The sequence below is a fragment of the Neopsephotus bourkii genome, unplaced genomic scaffold (assembly GCF_033783945.1).
Source record: "Neopsephotus bourkii isolate Nb327-2 ecotype Australia unplaced genomic scaffold, CSIRO-AGI_Nbou_v1 NB_1761, whole genome shotgun sequence".
Classification (NCBI taxonomy): Eukaryota; Metazoa; Chordata; class Aves; order Psittaciformes; family Psittacidae; genus Neopsephotus; species Neopsephotus bourkii.
In genome coordinates, this window is record NW_026902235.1 from 983,702 (window position 1) to 1,001,169 (window position 17,468).

At 45.8% G+C, this 17,468-nt stretch overlaps 1 protein-coding gene across 1 annotated transcript in view; it reads left to right on the top strand.

The window, feature by feature from the left end:
- The window catches only part of PNPLA7 (patatin like phospholipase domain containing 7), a 124,638-nt gene that overhangs the window by 813 nt on the left and 106,357 nt on the right, over nt 1-17,468 (top strand). The window contains exons 2-10 of the mRNA XM_061377964.1: nt 65-87; nt 2,423-2,488; nt 2,858-2,945; nt 3,554-3,636; nt 6,648-6,736; nt 7,095-7,235; nt 8,692-8,851; nt 9,894-9,974; nt 15,815-15,943. Coding sequence (XP_061233948.1) covers nt 65-87; nt 2,423-2,488; nt 2,858-2,945; nt 3,554-3,636; nt 6,648-6,736; nt 7,095-7,235; nt 8,692-8,851; nt 9,894-9,974; nt 15,815-15,943 — 860 coding nt within the window. The remainder of the gene's footprint in view (nt 1-64; nt 88-2,422; nt 2,489-2,857; nt 2,946-3,553; nt 3,637-6,647; nt 6,737-7,094; nt 7,236-8,691; nt 8,852-9,893; nt 9,975-15,814; nt 15,944-17,468) is intronic.

The window sequence follows — 17,468 nt, forward strand, 5'->3', positions numbered from 1 at the left end:
CTCTTAACTGGCTCTTGTCTTGTTTTCATTTGTGCTCCTGCCCTATCTCCAGACATGGATGAAGACGGCAACAGCACCAGCCTTGAGGTACGATATGCTTTGTTGTTGATTTTGAACGTCTTTGTTTCCCCATTGCTGTTTGCAGAAGCTGAAAGCTGCTGTGCTGAATTTGATAACATTTGTGTAATGTCTTTAGCTGCCTTTACTTTGTAAGCACCTTTCCTGCAAGATTTTTATCTTTCTGAAAACTTAAGTATTAATCCAATCTGTGTGTGTATGTTTTTAGTATTTTACTTTTAACATGTTTTTTTACAGCAAACCACTCAAAATCTGCTTCATGTTCCAAGCTGTTAGTGTGATGATCTGATTGAAGTGTCTTTTGCTTCAACAGCACGGTTTTTAGCTTAAAGACAGCAAAATGTGGTGTTCTTTGGCCACAAGCTCGAGTTTGTTCTTGCTTATAAATACAAACCTCATAGTCCAGCAAGGCCCGTAGTGCTTGTCACAGGGATGAAGGATAAGGCCCACAATAGGAAATAATTCTTTCCACAAACCAGTACACCACCCACCAGCACACTGCTGAGAAGTGTCCTGTCAAAATCCAGTACCTATAGTCAAGCTGTGGGTGAGTGGAGCCACATGCAACCTGCAGAGTGAGCTGAGCTTTTGTGCAAGCCCCATCCAGCCTGGCCTTGAGCACTGCCAGGGATGGGGCAGCCACAGCTTCTCTGGGCACCCTGTGCCAGCGCCTCAGCACCCTCACAGGGAAGAGCTTCTGCCTAAGAGCTCAGCTCAGTCTCCCCTCGGGCAGGTTCGAGCCATTCCCCTTGGCCTGTCCCTACAGACCCTTGTCCAAAGCCCCTCTTCAGGTTTCTTGTAGCCCCTTTAGGCCCTGGAATACTCTGTGTAAGACATAGAGGAAGCTCTGGACTGCTGCTAGAGCCCTCCTCTGAGAGGTCCTGCAGGCTTTGGCTGTCAAGTGGACCTGCAGAGCTGATGACTCCACCACCACCTCATACTTCTCTCAAACGCTGTCCTGTACTGGTAGCTGTTGACGTGTCTCAAGTATCTGTACAGGTGCAACCTGTCTGCTTCCTTGGTCTGCTTTTCCTGGAGGATTGTCAGTGCTTGAGAGGACACCCCACTAGGCATGGAGAGGAAATACCATGTCTTCACTGGTATTCATGGGAAACCTTGCAAGAACCTCTTGGTTTTTCTTGGAGGTGTGAATTTCCTCTTTCCCTTGTTGCTTTTCTGCACTGAGACACGAGGGCTCTGGCTGTGTGTGTACATGGTTTATTCTTTTGCTCATGGATTTGTTTCTTCTCCTGACAGCACCAATGTGACTGTCAGTTGGCAACAACTATGGTTGCTGTTATTTGAGACCCCACAGGCCTGCACAGTAGCAGAACTGAGTGTGTCCCTGACACTGTCAAGGGGAAATCAGTCCAGTGACCACAACAGACACGCCAAGAACATTTTACCAGCATGTGTTGGGTTTGTTGCTAACAAATTTTCAGCTTTTCATTTGTTTTTCAAATTCTTATGACTTTCCACTACAATCCCACTAATAATAGTCTGACAAGTGTGGTGGTAGGGTTAGTTTGACTCATGCTGGGAAGACAACTTGTTGATATGCCCTGTTAAAAGCAGCCTAAGATGACAAGCTGCTCTGTTTGAGTTGGCTGCTTAGGCAGGAGTTTATTTATGCTGTAGAACTGGAATGAATTCCATGAGCAGGACTAGTTTGGTGGCTGCTGGTGTGCATTTCAGTTTCCTCTTGGTGACAAAGGTGAATGAGGAGGTCATCTCGGGCTCTGAGGGCAAACACTGGGCCTAGAGCTGCCTGTAAATTCAGATCCTTGTAAGGTTGAAGTCTTATAGGGGGATGTATTTGTCCTTGTACTCTGTTTCCTGCTTGTTCCTAATATTTGGTTTGCTTCCCCCACTCCTCCCCATTCTGGTAAGTTTTGAGCTGGCATTTGTGAGCTTATTTTAACTGCCAGCTTTTTTCCTGATCAAAATGGTCAGCGCAGGTCCCAGGACACTATGCCTGCAGTTAGAGCTTGTTCTTGTGTGCTTGGCTTTCTTTTTATGCTGCTTTATGACGTGTTTTCTCAGTCTCATAAAGCCCTTCACATTCGGTTCACATCCTTGTTGCTTCAAGTAAGATAGGATCACCAGGAAATGTTATCCCTTCTCTGTCTGACCCTGGTTTAGAATGCTTAGGAATGCATTGAACTGATGCTCCACTGATGACCCCTCTCCCTTGTCCTGTGGTGGCAAAGTGGGCTTTAGATGAAAGAAAGATGCTGGAAAATACAATCAAGTTGTGTTGCATGCAGCAGACCAGGTGTCAAGATGCTTTTACAGAGGTTTTTTTGCTAATGGGAGACTAATCTCACCTTCCTTTCATTGCCAGGCTGTGCTGCCAGCTGGTGGGACACGGATTCTCCGGTTTGTGGAAGACAGGATACAAACCACTATGGTAAGTGCAGCTTCCATCAGCTGGGGGAAGACTGGCTGTGCAAAACTAGGGGGATAGCTTCTTGCGAGGTGTAGGAGTTCTACTAAGTCACAGCCAAAGTCTGAGTGTTTGTTTCTTTGCTGTTGCTGTGCATGAGGCAGGAGTTATTCCTGTTGTTTCATCTCATGCACATGGAGTTGATCACAGATCTCTGGGGAAAAAATGCTGAATATCTTATATATGAGCTTATGAGTGAATTAACTATTTATGAGGGTATTTGACTTGTAGACATCTTCCTGAGCTCAGTGTGCTCCAGCCCTCCACAAAGTACTGAATAATTCTCAACATTAGAAGTTACTAACTTCTTTCCCTGCTAAATTCCTCTCACAGCTGACTGGAATTGCAATTGGAGCTGCAGTCGCATTACTACTCATAGCAGTTGTGGTGTTTGTCGTTTACAGAAGAGTCAGACAATCTAGTAAGTACTTAATGACTGTGTGTGTTTTAAACACAGTTTTCTCTGCTACCTTCGTTGTGTTTATAACAACACGTGGTAGATGTTAGCTGTGAAGGTTGTGGTTCTGGCAGGAAGACAGCTTCAAAAGGGTGAAGAACTTGTGTTGATTCACTCCCCCAGGTCTGAACATAGAATTCCTGTCACGTGCAGGATGCTGCAGGGTTTTATTTTCTCTGCTGTGTGATATCTTTAGTATCAGTTGCCAATCATGCAAAGAATTTCAACCCTGCTACAATTTCAGTGTCACAGTAATGAGAAACAGGTGAATTAGAGGTTTCCCATGTGAGATTAAAATTACCTGAGCCTTATATCCAGGGAGAGAGCCTTTTTCTCTCCTCTGGTGATTAGGTAGAGCCTGAAGCCAGCTCTTTCCTAGTCTGCCTTGGCTAACCAGAGCTGGGTAATGAGGTATCGTGTTGGTTTACATTCCAAAGCTTGCTGCTTATGAGACAGGAGGCATGGCTGTTACAGTGTGTGTTATAGCTCAGTTACCAACCTGTGCTCAGTGTCCTTCCCTTCAGTGTGGAGGTGCAGGTGGTGGTCTCTGATGTGGTACTTCTGTGTTCCAGAGCAACCTCAGCCTCAGGTGCCTCAGTACCGATTTCGCAAGCGGGACAAGGTGATGTTCTATGGGCGGAAGATCATGAGGAAGGTGAGTGCCTCTGGCACGGGCGGAGGGAAGTAAAGGTTAAAATCCAGTCTGGGAGGTGCTGTGGACTTTGCAGTGCTTCACTTCCTTACCCTGGCCCAGGGCCTTCAACATATAAAATTCCATTGGATTTTGGGGATATTTCAAGACTCCTGGAATTCTGACTGTATCTGGTGGAACAGCAATGGCTTCTGCTCCTGGACAGGCCTTCCCTTTCAAGAATACCTGCAGCAGTGAAGGTAGTAGTAAATCAGTGACTGTCTTGACTTCTCTGTGGATTTGGTGATTGTTTAATCTGGTCTTCTCAGTATTCAAGATTTAAATCAAGATACTCAGTGTATCCTGTATTCAGGATTGTCCTTTTCAGATAATGACTTGCAGTACTGCCTTTGCTTCCCAAGCTGACACCTCTCCCAGCTGAGTCTGCAGAGCAGATAACTTGTATCTAAGTTCGGCAGCCTGGCTAGGAGGAGCACTAGCACTTCACTGAGCTCTTGTGTTCTGTACTCACCTGCAAACAGCACTTGTCAAACTGTTTCATTGGAGACTCTTCAAGCAGCATTTATCCCAAGGTTGAAGTCTTTGCCTTGGATGGTCGCAGAGAATCCCACCTGTGCCCTCAGGTTCCTGTTCTGATGTCATTTCTGTTCTGATGTCATTCCTGTTCCATTATTCTGAAAGGTCTCATCAGGAATTTTCCATCAGTTGGGAATCTTTCAGCATCAGCTGGTTTAAGTCCTTTGAGGCCATGGCTGCCTGTTTGATATGAACTGCCCCTTTTATTTCTTTGGTTTTTTTACTTTTTTATCTTTGCAAGTGGCTCTTCCTGGGAAATTGTGGCAAGGTGATTTGAGGAAACCTGCACAGAGCCATTTCCGTTAGAGGACGAGGTTACTGTCAGTGGGTGTGCTGGGTGTTCAGCACCAATTCCAGTTATCTGAGGAGATGAATCTTCCTGTCATTATCCTCAAGATATGTTTCCTTTGAAGCTACTGGAGAAGAGTCTCCCAGTGCCTAAAGGGGCTACAAGAAACCTGGAGAGGGGCTTTGGCCAAGGGCCTGTAGGGCCAGGCCAAGGGGAATGGCTCGAACCTGCCCGAGGGGAGACTGAGCTGAGCTCTTAGGCAGAAGCTCTTCCCTGTGAGGGTGCGGAGGCGCTGGCACAGGGTGCCCAGAGAAGCTGTGGCTGCCCCATCCCTGGCAGTGTTCAAGGCCAGGTTGGACACAGGGGCTTGGAGCAAATTGCTCTAGTGGAAGGGGTCCCTACCTGTGGCAGGGGTTGCAACTGGGTGAGCTTTAAGGTCCCTTCCAACCCCAGCCATTCTATGGTTCTACATAGTGTATGCAGAATGTGAGATTCATTTTTTTTCCTGACTGACAGTACCACTGTGGTCAAAAGAACTCATCTTTTCAGCAGGGTCAGAGGGGCTGTGTCAGTGCAGTGGTTTTGTTTGGTGGTGTTACAAGCTTGTGCAGTAGGTCCTGGAGGCTGAGGTGACTTCCTTACTTAACACTTCCCATACCAAAATCTATGTAGTGGCTTCGTGGAGCTCCATGTGCAGTTTTAGTATATAAGATTCTATTGCTAACTCCTGTCTTTGGGAAGCTCCCTGTTACTCAGGTGGGAAACCAGACCCCTTTTCAGAGTACCAGATGGTTATCGATTGCTTGTAGTCATCTGTCGAAGGATGGTGGGTACAGATAGTGAAGGAGAAAGGCTGTTTAATCCTGACTAAGTGGTCTCTGCCATCCCTATTATAGAGCCATAACCAGGGTGTGGGTCTGGTGGGCTCCCAGAGGGAGCTGTGAGGCAGGAATGGACTTGGCCCGCTTTGGGAACAAAGCCAGACCATGGCTGAGGGGTCTGAGCTGTGCCCTATAGGGTGACAGGCTTGAGTGTGTGTGTGCTCCTATGTTGCTGGGGCACCTAAACCCAACATCTGTATTAAAACAAGGTGCAGGTAAGTAACCTGGCTTTGTTAGTCCCTGCTTGTTGAGGAACACTGCAGCCCTCTGCCTTCACAATTCTGATCTATGCTGGGGTGAATTCAGATGCTAGGGCTAAATTAAACACTGCTCAGTTCTGGAGCTCTGTTTTGTTGAGGAGAGAGGAGGTTACTCCTGAGCCTTGCTTTTGCTTTTCAGAGCAGTCTTTGCATAGAGTTTAGCCAAAAAAGCCCTCAGTGACAGGAAGCTGTGTGTGTTGCCAGTGATTTTAATGTTCTTCAACATAGCTGTTCATATGGAATACAAGAAGTAAAGAACACTTAGAATTCCCCATGGTAAATCATTTCAGATAGTGTTTGGTTTGGAATTTTAGACCTTGCTTTTTGCTGTTATTCCTGAATAAGACATAGACTATAACAAACTAACTGTGATGGTTGTACTTCTAGAATTTTATAAAGTACCAACATTTTACTTAAACAAAAAAAACCCCAAAAAATCCACCAAAGAGCCTCCAAACTAATTTCAGATTGGTTTTTGTGAGAGAAACTTCTTCCTGGGGTTCAGCTCTTAGAGAAAGAAACGGAGAGTGTTTTAAAGGTAACTCAGGGTTTCCTGCTCTTGCAGTTGTTGCGTTTCTCCAGCAGGTGGTACTTGGTCACCGTTAAAACCGGGTGAACGCGCTGCTGCAGGTCTGGGTGCTGCGGATCTCCAGCTCAAACGTGAACCAGGCTCCAGTCTGGGAGCATCCCAGACTGCCATGGGAGCATCAGTTCTTTACATGTCACTTGGCTGCCTGGTACTGAGTGTTCCTGAGTAAGAACCCGGTAGCCAAGGGCTGTTTTCCTCTAGCTTCTATTACCACTGTGCTAGTCACTGAACTTGTTTTCTAGAGAGAAACTGATGGTGGAATCGATGTTGTTCTGGTCCTCTGGGGTTTCACATGAGTGCTTCACTCTGCTCGTGGTCTGATGACTTGGTAGATGAGAGTTGGAGCCTTTGGAGGTTGGAATAATGTGTTCGTGTTTCAGTTTTTAATGAGTGGTCTTATTGTCATTATTTCCCCCTAGGTTACAACCCTCCCAAACTCCCTGGTTGGGAACACTGTGCCTCGCCAGCGGATGCGGAAACGTGCAAAAGTGTTATCTTTGGCTAAAAGGTATCTTGGCCTTTGGGAAAGAGAATATTCATGCCATGGAGGCTGGTTTTGGGATTTGTTCTTTGTGGTGTGGAACCTATCCCAAGCATCTCACTTCTCCATAGCTGCTGGTTTTTCACAGCGTGGCACTTTCCTGGGGAGTTTTGCTGACACAGAGTGGTTTGTGCCTGCAGCAGCGTCTCTGGTTTTGCTGAAGGAGGGCAGGAGGGTGGAACACCCCTGTTTTATCTGGTTGATAACGGTTGTTTTTAGGCAGAGTGTGCTCTAGTATTGCACTCTGCTGTGGTGGCAGTGCAAAGCCCATGCTTAAGACAAATGAAGGAGTTCCTGAACTTCCTCACTTGTGTTTTTTCTGCAGGATTCTGCGGATTAAGAAGGAATGTCCCACTCTGCAGCCCAAAGAGCCGCCTCCGTCTTTGCTAGAGGCAGATCTGACAGAGTTTGATGTCAAGAATTCCCATTTGCCTTCTGAAGTCCTATACATGCTTAAAAATGTCAGGTAATGATAAATTGGAAGATAAGTTTGGGTGTGGGTTTTGTTGGATGTTCAGGTGAGCTGAGCATTTGGCAGTTTGCGTCAAGTCTTAAATTTTATCACTGCATGGTCAGAAGCTTTAAGGAGTTGACTGAAAATTCATCTGAGCATGAGGAAAGAATAAACTGTAGAATCTCAGAACTGGTTTGTGTTGGAAGGGACCTTAAAGCTCACCCAGCTCCAACCCCTGCCATGAGCAGGGACACCTTCCTGTAGAGCAGCTTGCTCCAAGCCCCTGTGTCCAACCTGGCCTTGAGCACTGCCAGGGATGACATCTAATTCTCTAAAAACTTTAGGGAAATCTTTGAGTGCATTAAAAAAACTAAAAGGACATGGATTAGTGGCCTGAATTCAGGATAGTGAATAGTAAAGCTATTCTAACAGGAGGAGATTCCTGTCAGTGCATTTGAAAAAATCCCCTTTAGTCTATATCAGCTAATTTTTTGGTACAGAAAACACCAAAATTGGTAAATGTTAATTGGATCCCATATTGACAACTCCAGAAACTGCAGAATCTTCACTTCTTGGGCTAAAAAGTGTGCAAGTGGAATCAAAGTTAACTTAATCTCCACAGTTTTTGGTGGGTTGAGATATGGGATGGACTTTGTGCCTATTCAGCAAGGGGTTAAATTTGCTGACCCAGCAAAGACGGTGAGATGTCATCTGTAATTTTGGTTTTGTTTGTGCATGCTCATTTCTCTCCCAGTTATGGTACAATTTAGTCCTGAAGGTCAAACACGCTCTATTAAAACTGCTATTTAAGTCACTTGAACTTTCTGCTGTGGATTCTGCCCTTCTGTGACTAATTGATGTTGCAGTAGAATCTGACTGATTGAGCCAGTTAAATGTGAGCTCATGGGGCCATGAGAGGGTCCCTCTGGTGCTGTGCTGTTCAGCTTTAAGATGTGCATTTCTGTCTGCCTGGTAGCAAATGAGTACTTTCAATGTCAGAGGAGCCCAATTGCACTTTACCAGCAGGAGATGGAATATTCCAGACTTACAGGTACATGCAGGTGACAGGAATTTTCCCCTTTTTTTTTCAGTATTCCTCATGTTCTGGTTTGTGGGCAGGGAACTCCAAAGGGAAAGCTCCATGGGGTGATTTCTTGCGCAGTGTGTGAATCTTGCAGGCTTTTATATTTCTCCCCCTTCCAAAGCTGCTGTTGGCTTGAGGAAGACTGGATGTACTTCCTTTGGAGCCTGCTGATGTTGCTCAGGGAGCTACTCAAAAAAGGAGCTCCAGTGTTTTCAGTGTTTCACAGTGCTCTGCACTTGTGTTGAGGACTCCTGCTCTTCTTGCTATGCCACAACCAGCTCTGGTGTTCTTCTGCTGTTCATGCAGGGGGCTCTGCTAATATAGGAAGGATTTTCCAAGATCAGTGTTAATTTTAGGTGTCCCTTTGCCTTTTCTTCCCTGCAGGGTCCTTGGCCACTTTGAGAAGCCTCTTTTCCTGGAACTGTGCAAGCACATGTTCTTTGTGCAGCTGCATGAAGGTGAATACATCTTCCGCCCTGGGCAGCTGGATAACAGCATCTACGTGGTGCAGGATGGCAAGCTGGAAGTCTGCATTCAGGAGAGTGTAAGAACAAACTGGTCTTTGGTTCTTGAGATAAATCACTTGGCAGAGCATGCAAGCCAGCATGAATCATTAAGCATTGATTAAACTTAGACATTTGAATCATCGTGATTTAGAAAGGATTGCCTCAAGCTACTTCAGAGCTATTCTATTTGTAAAGATCAAGGTTTTTAGGTATGGAGCCCAGTGTCTTAGCAAATAAAGCCCAGGGCTGACCAGCCGTTCTGAAATGTTCTCATGAGCTCTGGCTGCATAGTTACTGAGGGAAGGAAGGGTGCAAGATGGGTTCTGAGTGCTGTTGGGAACATTCTGCTCTTGGCTGGTAGCTGTATAGAGCAGTTTGGTATCCAGAGCAGAAGAATGTGAGTACACTCTATGCAATAATGCTCTGCTGTGGTAGTAACAGGGTTGCCTGGGAGGGGTAACATCCAGAATTCACTTTTGGGTAAATACGGAAAAGAAATGATGGCTTGTTTTGTGGGTGAGTATTGAAATGCTGAGTGGCAGCCCTTGCCACCCCTTCTGCCAGTTTAGATGGGATGACTTCTTGACTGAGCTTTGTGTTTAGCTTTAACTTATGAACAGCTTTCTTGTGGCTGAAAATGCAGGGGTTTGTCTTAGTAAATTATACCACGTTTCATGATTTCTGCATGGTTTTGCATTTTGCTGTTGTTTTGTGCAGAACATTGACATGTCATCCTTCTTGACATGTAACCCCTCGAATAAAGGGAGTTGATTCTGTCTCAAAGTGAAGGGAGCTGTTTTAAAGTGGTTGTTCCACAGCAAAACCAAACAGGTCACATCTCCCTTGGAACAAACTGGATTTTAATTTCTTTTAATTCATCACTTTCAGAATGGTGGTTTAAACCTTTGGTGGTTTGAATTAGCACATTTCCAGAGAGGGAGAGACAGCAAACACCCAAGTTGCAGTGAGAGACTGTTTCTTTTAGGGCTGCTCAAAGACTGAGCAGCTTCCCTGAAGTGCTTCCTGTCTGCCAGGTGTGCAGCTCTGAGCCTGCACTGATCTTCTGTGCTGCACTTGCAGGATGGAACAGAAGTGGTTGTGAAGGAGGTGCTGGCAGGAGACAGTGTCCACAGCCTTCTCAGCATTCTCGATGTGATCACGGTAAGTTCATGACCAAGCAGTGCTGCTTTGTCACAGAGCTCTTTGGCAGGAGATGACTCTAAATGTCACCAGGAAAGGATCAGAATGGAAAATATTCCTTTGACCAGTTCTTCTTCTCCCAGTCCTCCCCAGTTGTAAGCTTAGCTCTGTGTAAGCTGGTTGTGGGATGTGTAGCCTGCCAGTGTAACACTGTCTATTTCTGATATGCAGTAGGATTGGAATTACTATTCTATGGCTGGAAAACTGAGGTATGGTTTGATTTGCTCAAGGTCACAGAGCAGTCGGAGGAGGAGCAGGTCAGAGCCACAAGTGCAGGCTTTTACACTGTCTGATTTGTTACTTACTGAATTTATTTAGTCTAATGAGAATAAATCTGTCAGTTGTTATTGCTGTAATTACACTGTGGCACCAGTTGATGGGTTCAATTTCTGCCTCCCGTGTTCATGCTACTGGTGCCCCCCTGAAGGTTGTGCTCTTTGACAGGCAACAAGCTAGAGGCTGGTGGGTTGTGTTTATTGCACAGATTACTGCTGTGGATTCTGTTGCAGTTGGAATTCCAATACTGGAATTGTCACAGTGCATCTATTTAGTAATACCTGAATAGAAGGCAGGGAATTCATCATCTTAGGTAACACACAAGCACTGAAAGTGTTTCCTTGGAAGATTTTGATAGTTGAGAGGGTGAGGATAATATAATCAGTAACTTGGTCATGTTTGACCTTGTACCATGTTTCTCTTGTGCTTGGCTGTCTCAGTACAAGGTGCTGTTATTCTTTGTGTAAGTAGTTTTAATGGTTCTGTGGGGTGTTCTTTGCCACTATTAGATGCAGGTGTATCCTAATGTATCTATAATTTCCACGAAACCTATGGAAAGAGAAACAAATTTAAAGCTTGGTCACACTTTCTTCTGTAGAAAGCAATGTGAATAATTTGGGCTGTGCCAGTCTGGTTCTTGCTGTCAAATCCATATTAGCAGCAGATTCAGAGGTATTTTTGCCCTTTTCTTCCACCAGTAAATTTTCTTAATGCCAATATCCCAAAGAGCAGGACCATCATATAGGAGCATCAATCCCAGTCATGTTCTTTGCCTATATTCTAGTGGAATAAACAAGACAGACTCCTTCTGGTAGAACAGGGGGGTGTGGGTTTGGTTTTTCAGAGCATGGTTGCCATTCATTATGTGTTGTGGTTGGTTTCTTAATGTTGGTTTTGCTTTTGTAATCCTCATTCTATCATTTTCTCCTCTCATTAGTTACAACACTGGTAAATGGGAAAATCAAAATGATTGAAAGTGTTGCCAAGAGTTACCAGTGTACAGATGGGTACAGAACAATCCCTTTGCCATTCCTCTTGCTAATGTAACTTGTTCTCATTTATTTTTGCAACTCTCTGTCTGGTTTTCCAGCTTTGTGAACTGGTTGTTTTATTTCTGTTTTTCCCTCTTCCTTATGCTCTTTGCTGACTTTAGGCAAAGGGAGTAGTATGAAAATGGGCAAGGAGAGTAGAAAGTAGCATTGATCAGAACAGAGGAGACGTGGCAGTGACATTCAAATTAGTGAATGGGTCTCAGAACTACCTGCAGACACCAGAACCTTAATAAGTTCCACTGTACCACCAAATGTGGATCTGACATGAAGAAAGAATTGTATCAGAGAGGATTTCAGTTTTCTGAGCTGAATTTGTGAGTCCTTTAGCTGAGTTTATAATACATGCTGTACCACTGATACCCCATTGGTTTGAGAGATGTGCAGGAGAATTGGACGTTGGTGCAAGAAGTGGCAACCTCTTGTTGGATCTACAAGAAAGTCACACAAGAGGCACTTTTCTAATTGAATTTTCCTGTTGTTTAAATTGAAAAGTCCCCTTAGATGCACTAACTACAAAGATAGTGGCTGTGACATGAGACGTGTTCTGCACGTGTCACTTATTTTGACCAGCTAAATGCTGCTTGTGCAAAACTCGTAGGAGGAGCACACACAGTGCTTGCTGTTGATTGCTGGAGCTTTGGGGTTTACTCTTCTTTTGTCCTCCATATGGAGATGGTATTGGGAAAACTGTGAGCAGGTGGCACAGTTGGATTGAAAAAGAAGGAACTGGGAGGAATATGGATCAGTTGGCATGACTTAGGAGAGGAAAAAAGAAAGTCTGAGAATTAAAAGAAGCTGAAAAGCCACTTGGATAAAGGTGAGCCTGCAGGGCTTGAGTGTGTTTAAATGCAGTGGACATGATGGATGAGGTTATAAAGAAGTGACTGGTTGCTGCAAGAACCCTTTGTTAAAGCCGTGCTGGTGTAGTGTGGAGGGTGGCAGACTGGAGCAGAGGAAGATGAAATCCAAGCAAGGGGATATGGAGAACACAGCAGGTTTTCTGTGTCTCTTGTAGCAGATTTCTTACCCAAATTCATTTGGACTTGGCCATGAGAAGGACGTGGAGCTGTTGGAGTGAGGCCAGGGGAGGCCATGAAGATGCTGCGAGGGCTGGAGCAGCTCTGCTCTGGAGCCAGGCTGAGAGAGCTGGGCTGGGGCAGCCTGGAGAAGAGAAGGCTCCTGAAGGGGAGACCTTAGAGCAGCTCCAGGGCCTAAAGGGGCTGCAGGAAAGCTGGAGAGGGGCTTGGGACAAGGGCCTGAAGGGACAGGCCAAGGGGAATGGCTTGAACCTGCCCGAGGGGAGACTGAGCTGAGCTCTTAGGCAGAAGCTCTTTCCTGTGAGGGTGCTGAGGCGCTGGCACAGGGTGCCCAGAGAAGCTGTGGCTGCCCCATCCCTGGCAGTGTTCAAGGCCAGGTTGGACACAGGGGCTTGGAGCAAGCTGCTCCAGTGGAAGGGGTCCCTGCCCGTGGCAGGGGTTGGAACTGGATGAGCTTTAAGGTCCCTTCCAACACAAACCAAACCATTCTATGAGTCTCAGATTAGCTGTCATCTGGATTCAGCTACTCCTCTAGCTGTGACATTACTCACCTACCATAGTTAATTACTCTGCAGCTCTTAGAACAAGATGGAATAGTTACCTGTGTTGAGAACATAAAGTTCTCTGTTGGAAAAACCCCAGTTCACTGCTGATCATAACTTACCTGTTCCTTCTGAACTCAGGGTGTGATTGTAGAAGGGTGGAATTTAAACATAGTAAAAATTCCATAGATTCAGTGCAGAGATTGGTAAGAAATGGAGTTAATGGCAGGTACAGTGATGTATCCATACATTTTTGTTTATATTTGAATATAGGAGAATTCTAAATGACTTCTTTGTGTAAAGCCAGGCTTTAAGCTGGGCTGTACAAGGGGAATGTTGCATTTTTTTCTGGGTACAGCAAAAGCCCAGAAATGTCGTTTGTTAGTTTCTTTACTTAGTTAAAAGGAGCTCTTGATTCTGAGGGTGCCTGGAAGCTCTGCACTGGAAGTCAGAGATGTTGAAAGTTTCAACTCCCTCAGGAGCATGGAAATCAAAGCTATTAATATCAGCCCGTGTTTCATAGGCAGGGCAGCTGGAGTTGGGTAATTAACAAATTGGTTCCAGTTAATCTAATTTAATTTTAGAATCTGCCTCATTCTGACACTCAGAGCAGCAGGCAGAGCTGGAGCTTCAGCTTCTACAGTGGTGGTAGCTGTATGGAACATATGCTGTTTGGTTTTGCTGAGCTCTCTGGGCAGGAATTCTGTAGTGATGGTGGTCAGTTGGCTTATGCTCTGGAAGACTTGCAATTAGTGTGTGTGTAATCAGTGTGTAACATCTGTGTGTTTAGTTTTTGCCTTCTGCTGCTCAGGAACCTTTAGAAGGTTCTGAAGGAAGGTGACTGTTGAAGTAGAAACCCCATTTCTTCCCTTGCTCCTAGTTTGTAGCACAGAAGGGCTCCTTTTTGTAGGATCCCAGCCTGGTTTGGGTTGGAAGGGACCTTAAAGCTCCTCCAGCTCCAACCCCTGCCACAGGCAGGGACACCTTCCACCGGAACAGCTTGCTCCAAGCCCCTGTGTCCAACCTGGCCTTGAACACTGCCAGGGATGGGGCAGCCACAGCTTCTCTGGGCACCCTGTGCCAGTGCCTCCGCACCCTCACAGGGAAGAGCTTCTGCCTAAGAGCTCAGCTCAGTCTCCCCTCTATAAATTTGATATTGATATGGTCTTACAGATTACTAACCAAAACCAGTAATACAGTTAAACCCTGCACATTCACATCTGAGGGAGTCCCTGGGACCAAGCAGCAGCTATTCCAAACCACCACCTGAGTTCCCCAATATAAATATTTTCTCAAGGATATTTGGTGTCTCACAGCTCCTGGGCAAACAGTGGAGCTGAGACTTGGCAGATAAATGCTCCTCTTTGCTAGATGGAGTGCCCTGGCCATTCTGAAAGCCTTGAGAGTTGGGTGTGGTAGGTTGTAGAATTTCTGCCTAAGAGCTCATCTCAGTCTCCCCTCTGGCAGGTTCAAGCCATTCCCCTTGGCCTGTCCCTACAGGCCCTTGTCCCAAGCCCCTCTCCAGCTTTCCTGCAGCCCCTTTAGGCACTGGAGCTGCTCTAAGGTCTCCCCTTCAGGAGCCTTCTCTTCTCCAGGCTGCCCCAGCCCAGCTCTCTCAGCCTGGCTCCAGAGCAGAGCTGCTCCAGCCCTCGCAGCATCTCCATGGCCTCCTCTGGACTCACTCCAGCAGCTCCACATCCCTCTTGTGCTGCTGCCCCAGAGCTGGATCAGAACTGCAGGGGGGGTCTCCCCAGAGCACAGCAGAGGGGGAGAATCACCTCCCTGAGCTGCTGCTCATGCTCTGGGGGTGCAGCCCAGCACATGGGGGGGGGTTCTGGGCTCATGTGCATGTTGAACTGGTTCATAAGGAGCTTCTCGTCCTTCAATAGCACAAAATTCTTCTCAGGGCTGCTCCATTCCTTCATTTCTCAGCCTGTGTCTGTGCTGAGGATTGCACCAAGCCAGGTGCAGGACCTTGCACTTAGCATTGTTGAAGTTCATGAGGTTTTATCTTAGAAATATTGGATAAATACATATTTTATGTGTTACTAAATGAATTCATGACTTAAATACTCTTTTCAGCATTTACTAGTGGGCTAGCAGGGGTGCTGTTCTTTAGCCAAGTGTTTGGTGATAGCTTTTTGTTAAATTCTGTTCTGATTCAAGAGGGAAAATCCTAAGCCACATTTTTGCCTTCTATGGTATAAAGACCTCTGTTGTACCCACTTACAGTTTTAGCCATCATTGCTTTGTTATTTCTCCATCTGTTCTTGAAGCAACTCACGATGGTCTGGACTCATTTTATCTCACATCAAGAGCTGTTTGTCATTTGGAATATTTCATATGGATAGATACACATATATACACGAAGATACAAACATATATATATCTTAGAACACAGGAAGTCTGTCTGCTGTTTGTCTCATTCCATTTTGTATGTGATTATAATACAACTTTGTTATATTTTTGCTGATGGGTGAGTCTGTCACTGTTAGTGCAGCAAACAGCTTGGTCATCAGATAATAGAACCAAGAAAACTTCTTTTCTCTGCAGTCTGGAATAGCTGAAGTTGAAGTACTCCAACCCTGTCTGTGTCTGTAAGAAAACTGTGTCAGAGATGATGGACTCATTCCCCTGAACCTGATATAAATAGACCTCCGTGTAGCTCTTATTCCGCTGTCACTCTTCAGTGAAGTTGCTGCTGTGAATTCTCCTGACCACGCTGCCCCTACTAAACCACCTGCAGGTCATGGAGCAGAAGCTTGAGGCTTTTTGTGATCAGAGAATGTCTGTTAGGCATACATGACATCAGAGTAGAAACGTGGGCAGTGACTGGGAAGGATTGGGTCTGATAGTTAGTGGATTAACTTTGCATCCCTGAAACTTTCCCTTAGGGTCACCCTGCTCCCTACAAAACAGTCTCAGCCCGAGCAGCCACCCCATCCACCATACTGCGGCTTCCAGCAAGTGCCTTTCAAGACGTCTTCCAGAAATACCCTGAAACTCTGGTTCGAGTGGTACAGGTAAGCTCTGGGTGAGGCAGAGTTGGCATGGAGGAGGCAGAAATCACCCTAGTTTCAAAGTTACAGTGAAGGCATGTTGAAGTTCAGCAGACTCATCATGCTTGTGCAGGTATGGAACTGTTCCATACAGATTCTTGTCAAGGTTTGGACTAGTTCTGCTGCTCCTCTTGCTCTTAGAGCCCTACACTTCATGATCTCAGCGCCCAGGAAGAAATCATGCAGATGTGTGGGTGTTACACATACACACACATATTGAATTGGTTTCTGCATGTGATAGCCTCTCAAATCAGCCTGACCTGCCTATAAGCTTGTTGGTCTTGATGGAGTAGAACATGCCGGCATGGGCTGTGCTTCATGGTTATGCTTCAAAATGGCTTAGAGTGTGGAAGAGACAGTTCCATGTTTTGAGAAAGGACTGATGTACTGTTAGAAGCTGGTTGTTGGGGGTTGATGCTTTGTGAAATTCTCAGAATTCAGACTGATGTGAATGTAAACCCGAGAAGGAATTGTCAGCACCTAAGGAAAGAGCTATGCATTGTGTTGGTTTTAAGTTCACTGTCCCTTGCTTTGCTTAGGCAGTTCTCAGGTGAGCCCTGCAAGTCTGTCTCTTGATTACAAGAGAGGGAGATTTAGATTAGGTACTAGATAAAGAGGGGAGCCTGAGCTGAGCTCTTAGGCAGAAGCTCTTCCCTGTGAGGGTGCTGAGGCGCTGGCACAGGGTGCCCAGAGAAGCTGTGGCTGCCCCATCCCTGGCAGTGCTCAAGGCCAGGTTGGACACAGGGGCTTGGAGCAAGCTGCTCTAGCGGAAGGGGTCCCTGCCTGTGGCCGGGGTTGGAGCTGGAGGAGCTTTAAGGTCCTTTCCAACACAAACTGTTCTGTGATCCTGCATATGGAAGCCTGCACAGGGACCTGTGTAGTCAGGATCTCAGTCTGGAGGGTTTGCAGTGTTTTCCCGCAGAGCAGTAGTCATTCAGGTCTGTCTTTTTGTTTTACTCGCACTTCTACATTTTTTGTCCTGGTACCTGCATGATTTGAGTGACACATGAACTTTCTAATACTGATGGCAGAGGAGAACAGAGCATTATGCCAATTTAAGTTGCTCCATGTGAGCAGATACAAGAGGGGATTCCTTAAGAGTGGGAATAAGCTGCAGGGCAGGGGACGGTCGGGTGACAGTGGTGGCTTATGTGAGTGTAGTGCTTGTAGAGCACTCTGTGTGGGGACAGCTGGAATAACAAGGGGAAAAAATGGAAGGAAATGCTTTTATTTCAGGGCACGTTTGTTATTGTTTACAGAAAACAAAAAGCATAATTTGGTGTTTGGCAGTAAGAGTTCAGACTTCTGTACCAGCAGATGATTGTGAAGTCTTTGGTAAATCACTTTGTCTTTGCCTCAGTTTATCAACTGCTAAAAAGGAGTTTCAGCTTAGGGTACAGTCTGTATCTTAAGAAGTCCCTTCAAGTACTCTGGTGCATAACTGTTTAAATGCTAGAACAAGTGTGGGAGAACACTAAACCCATTCTGT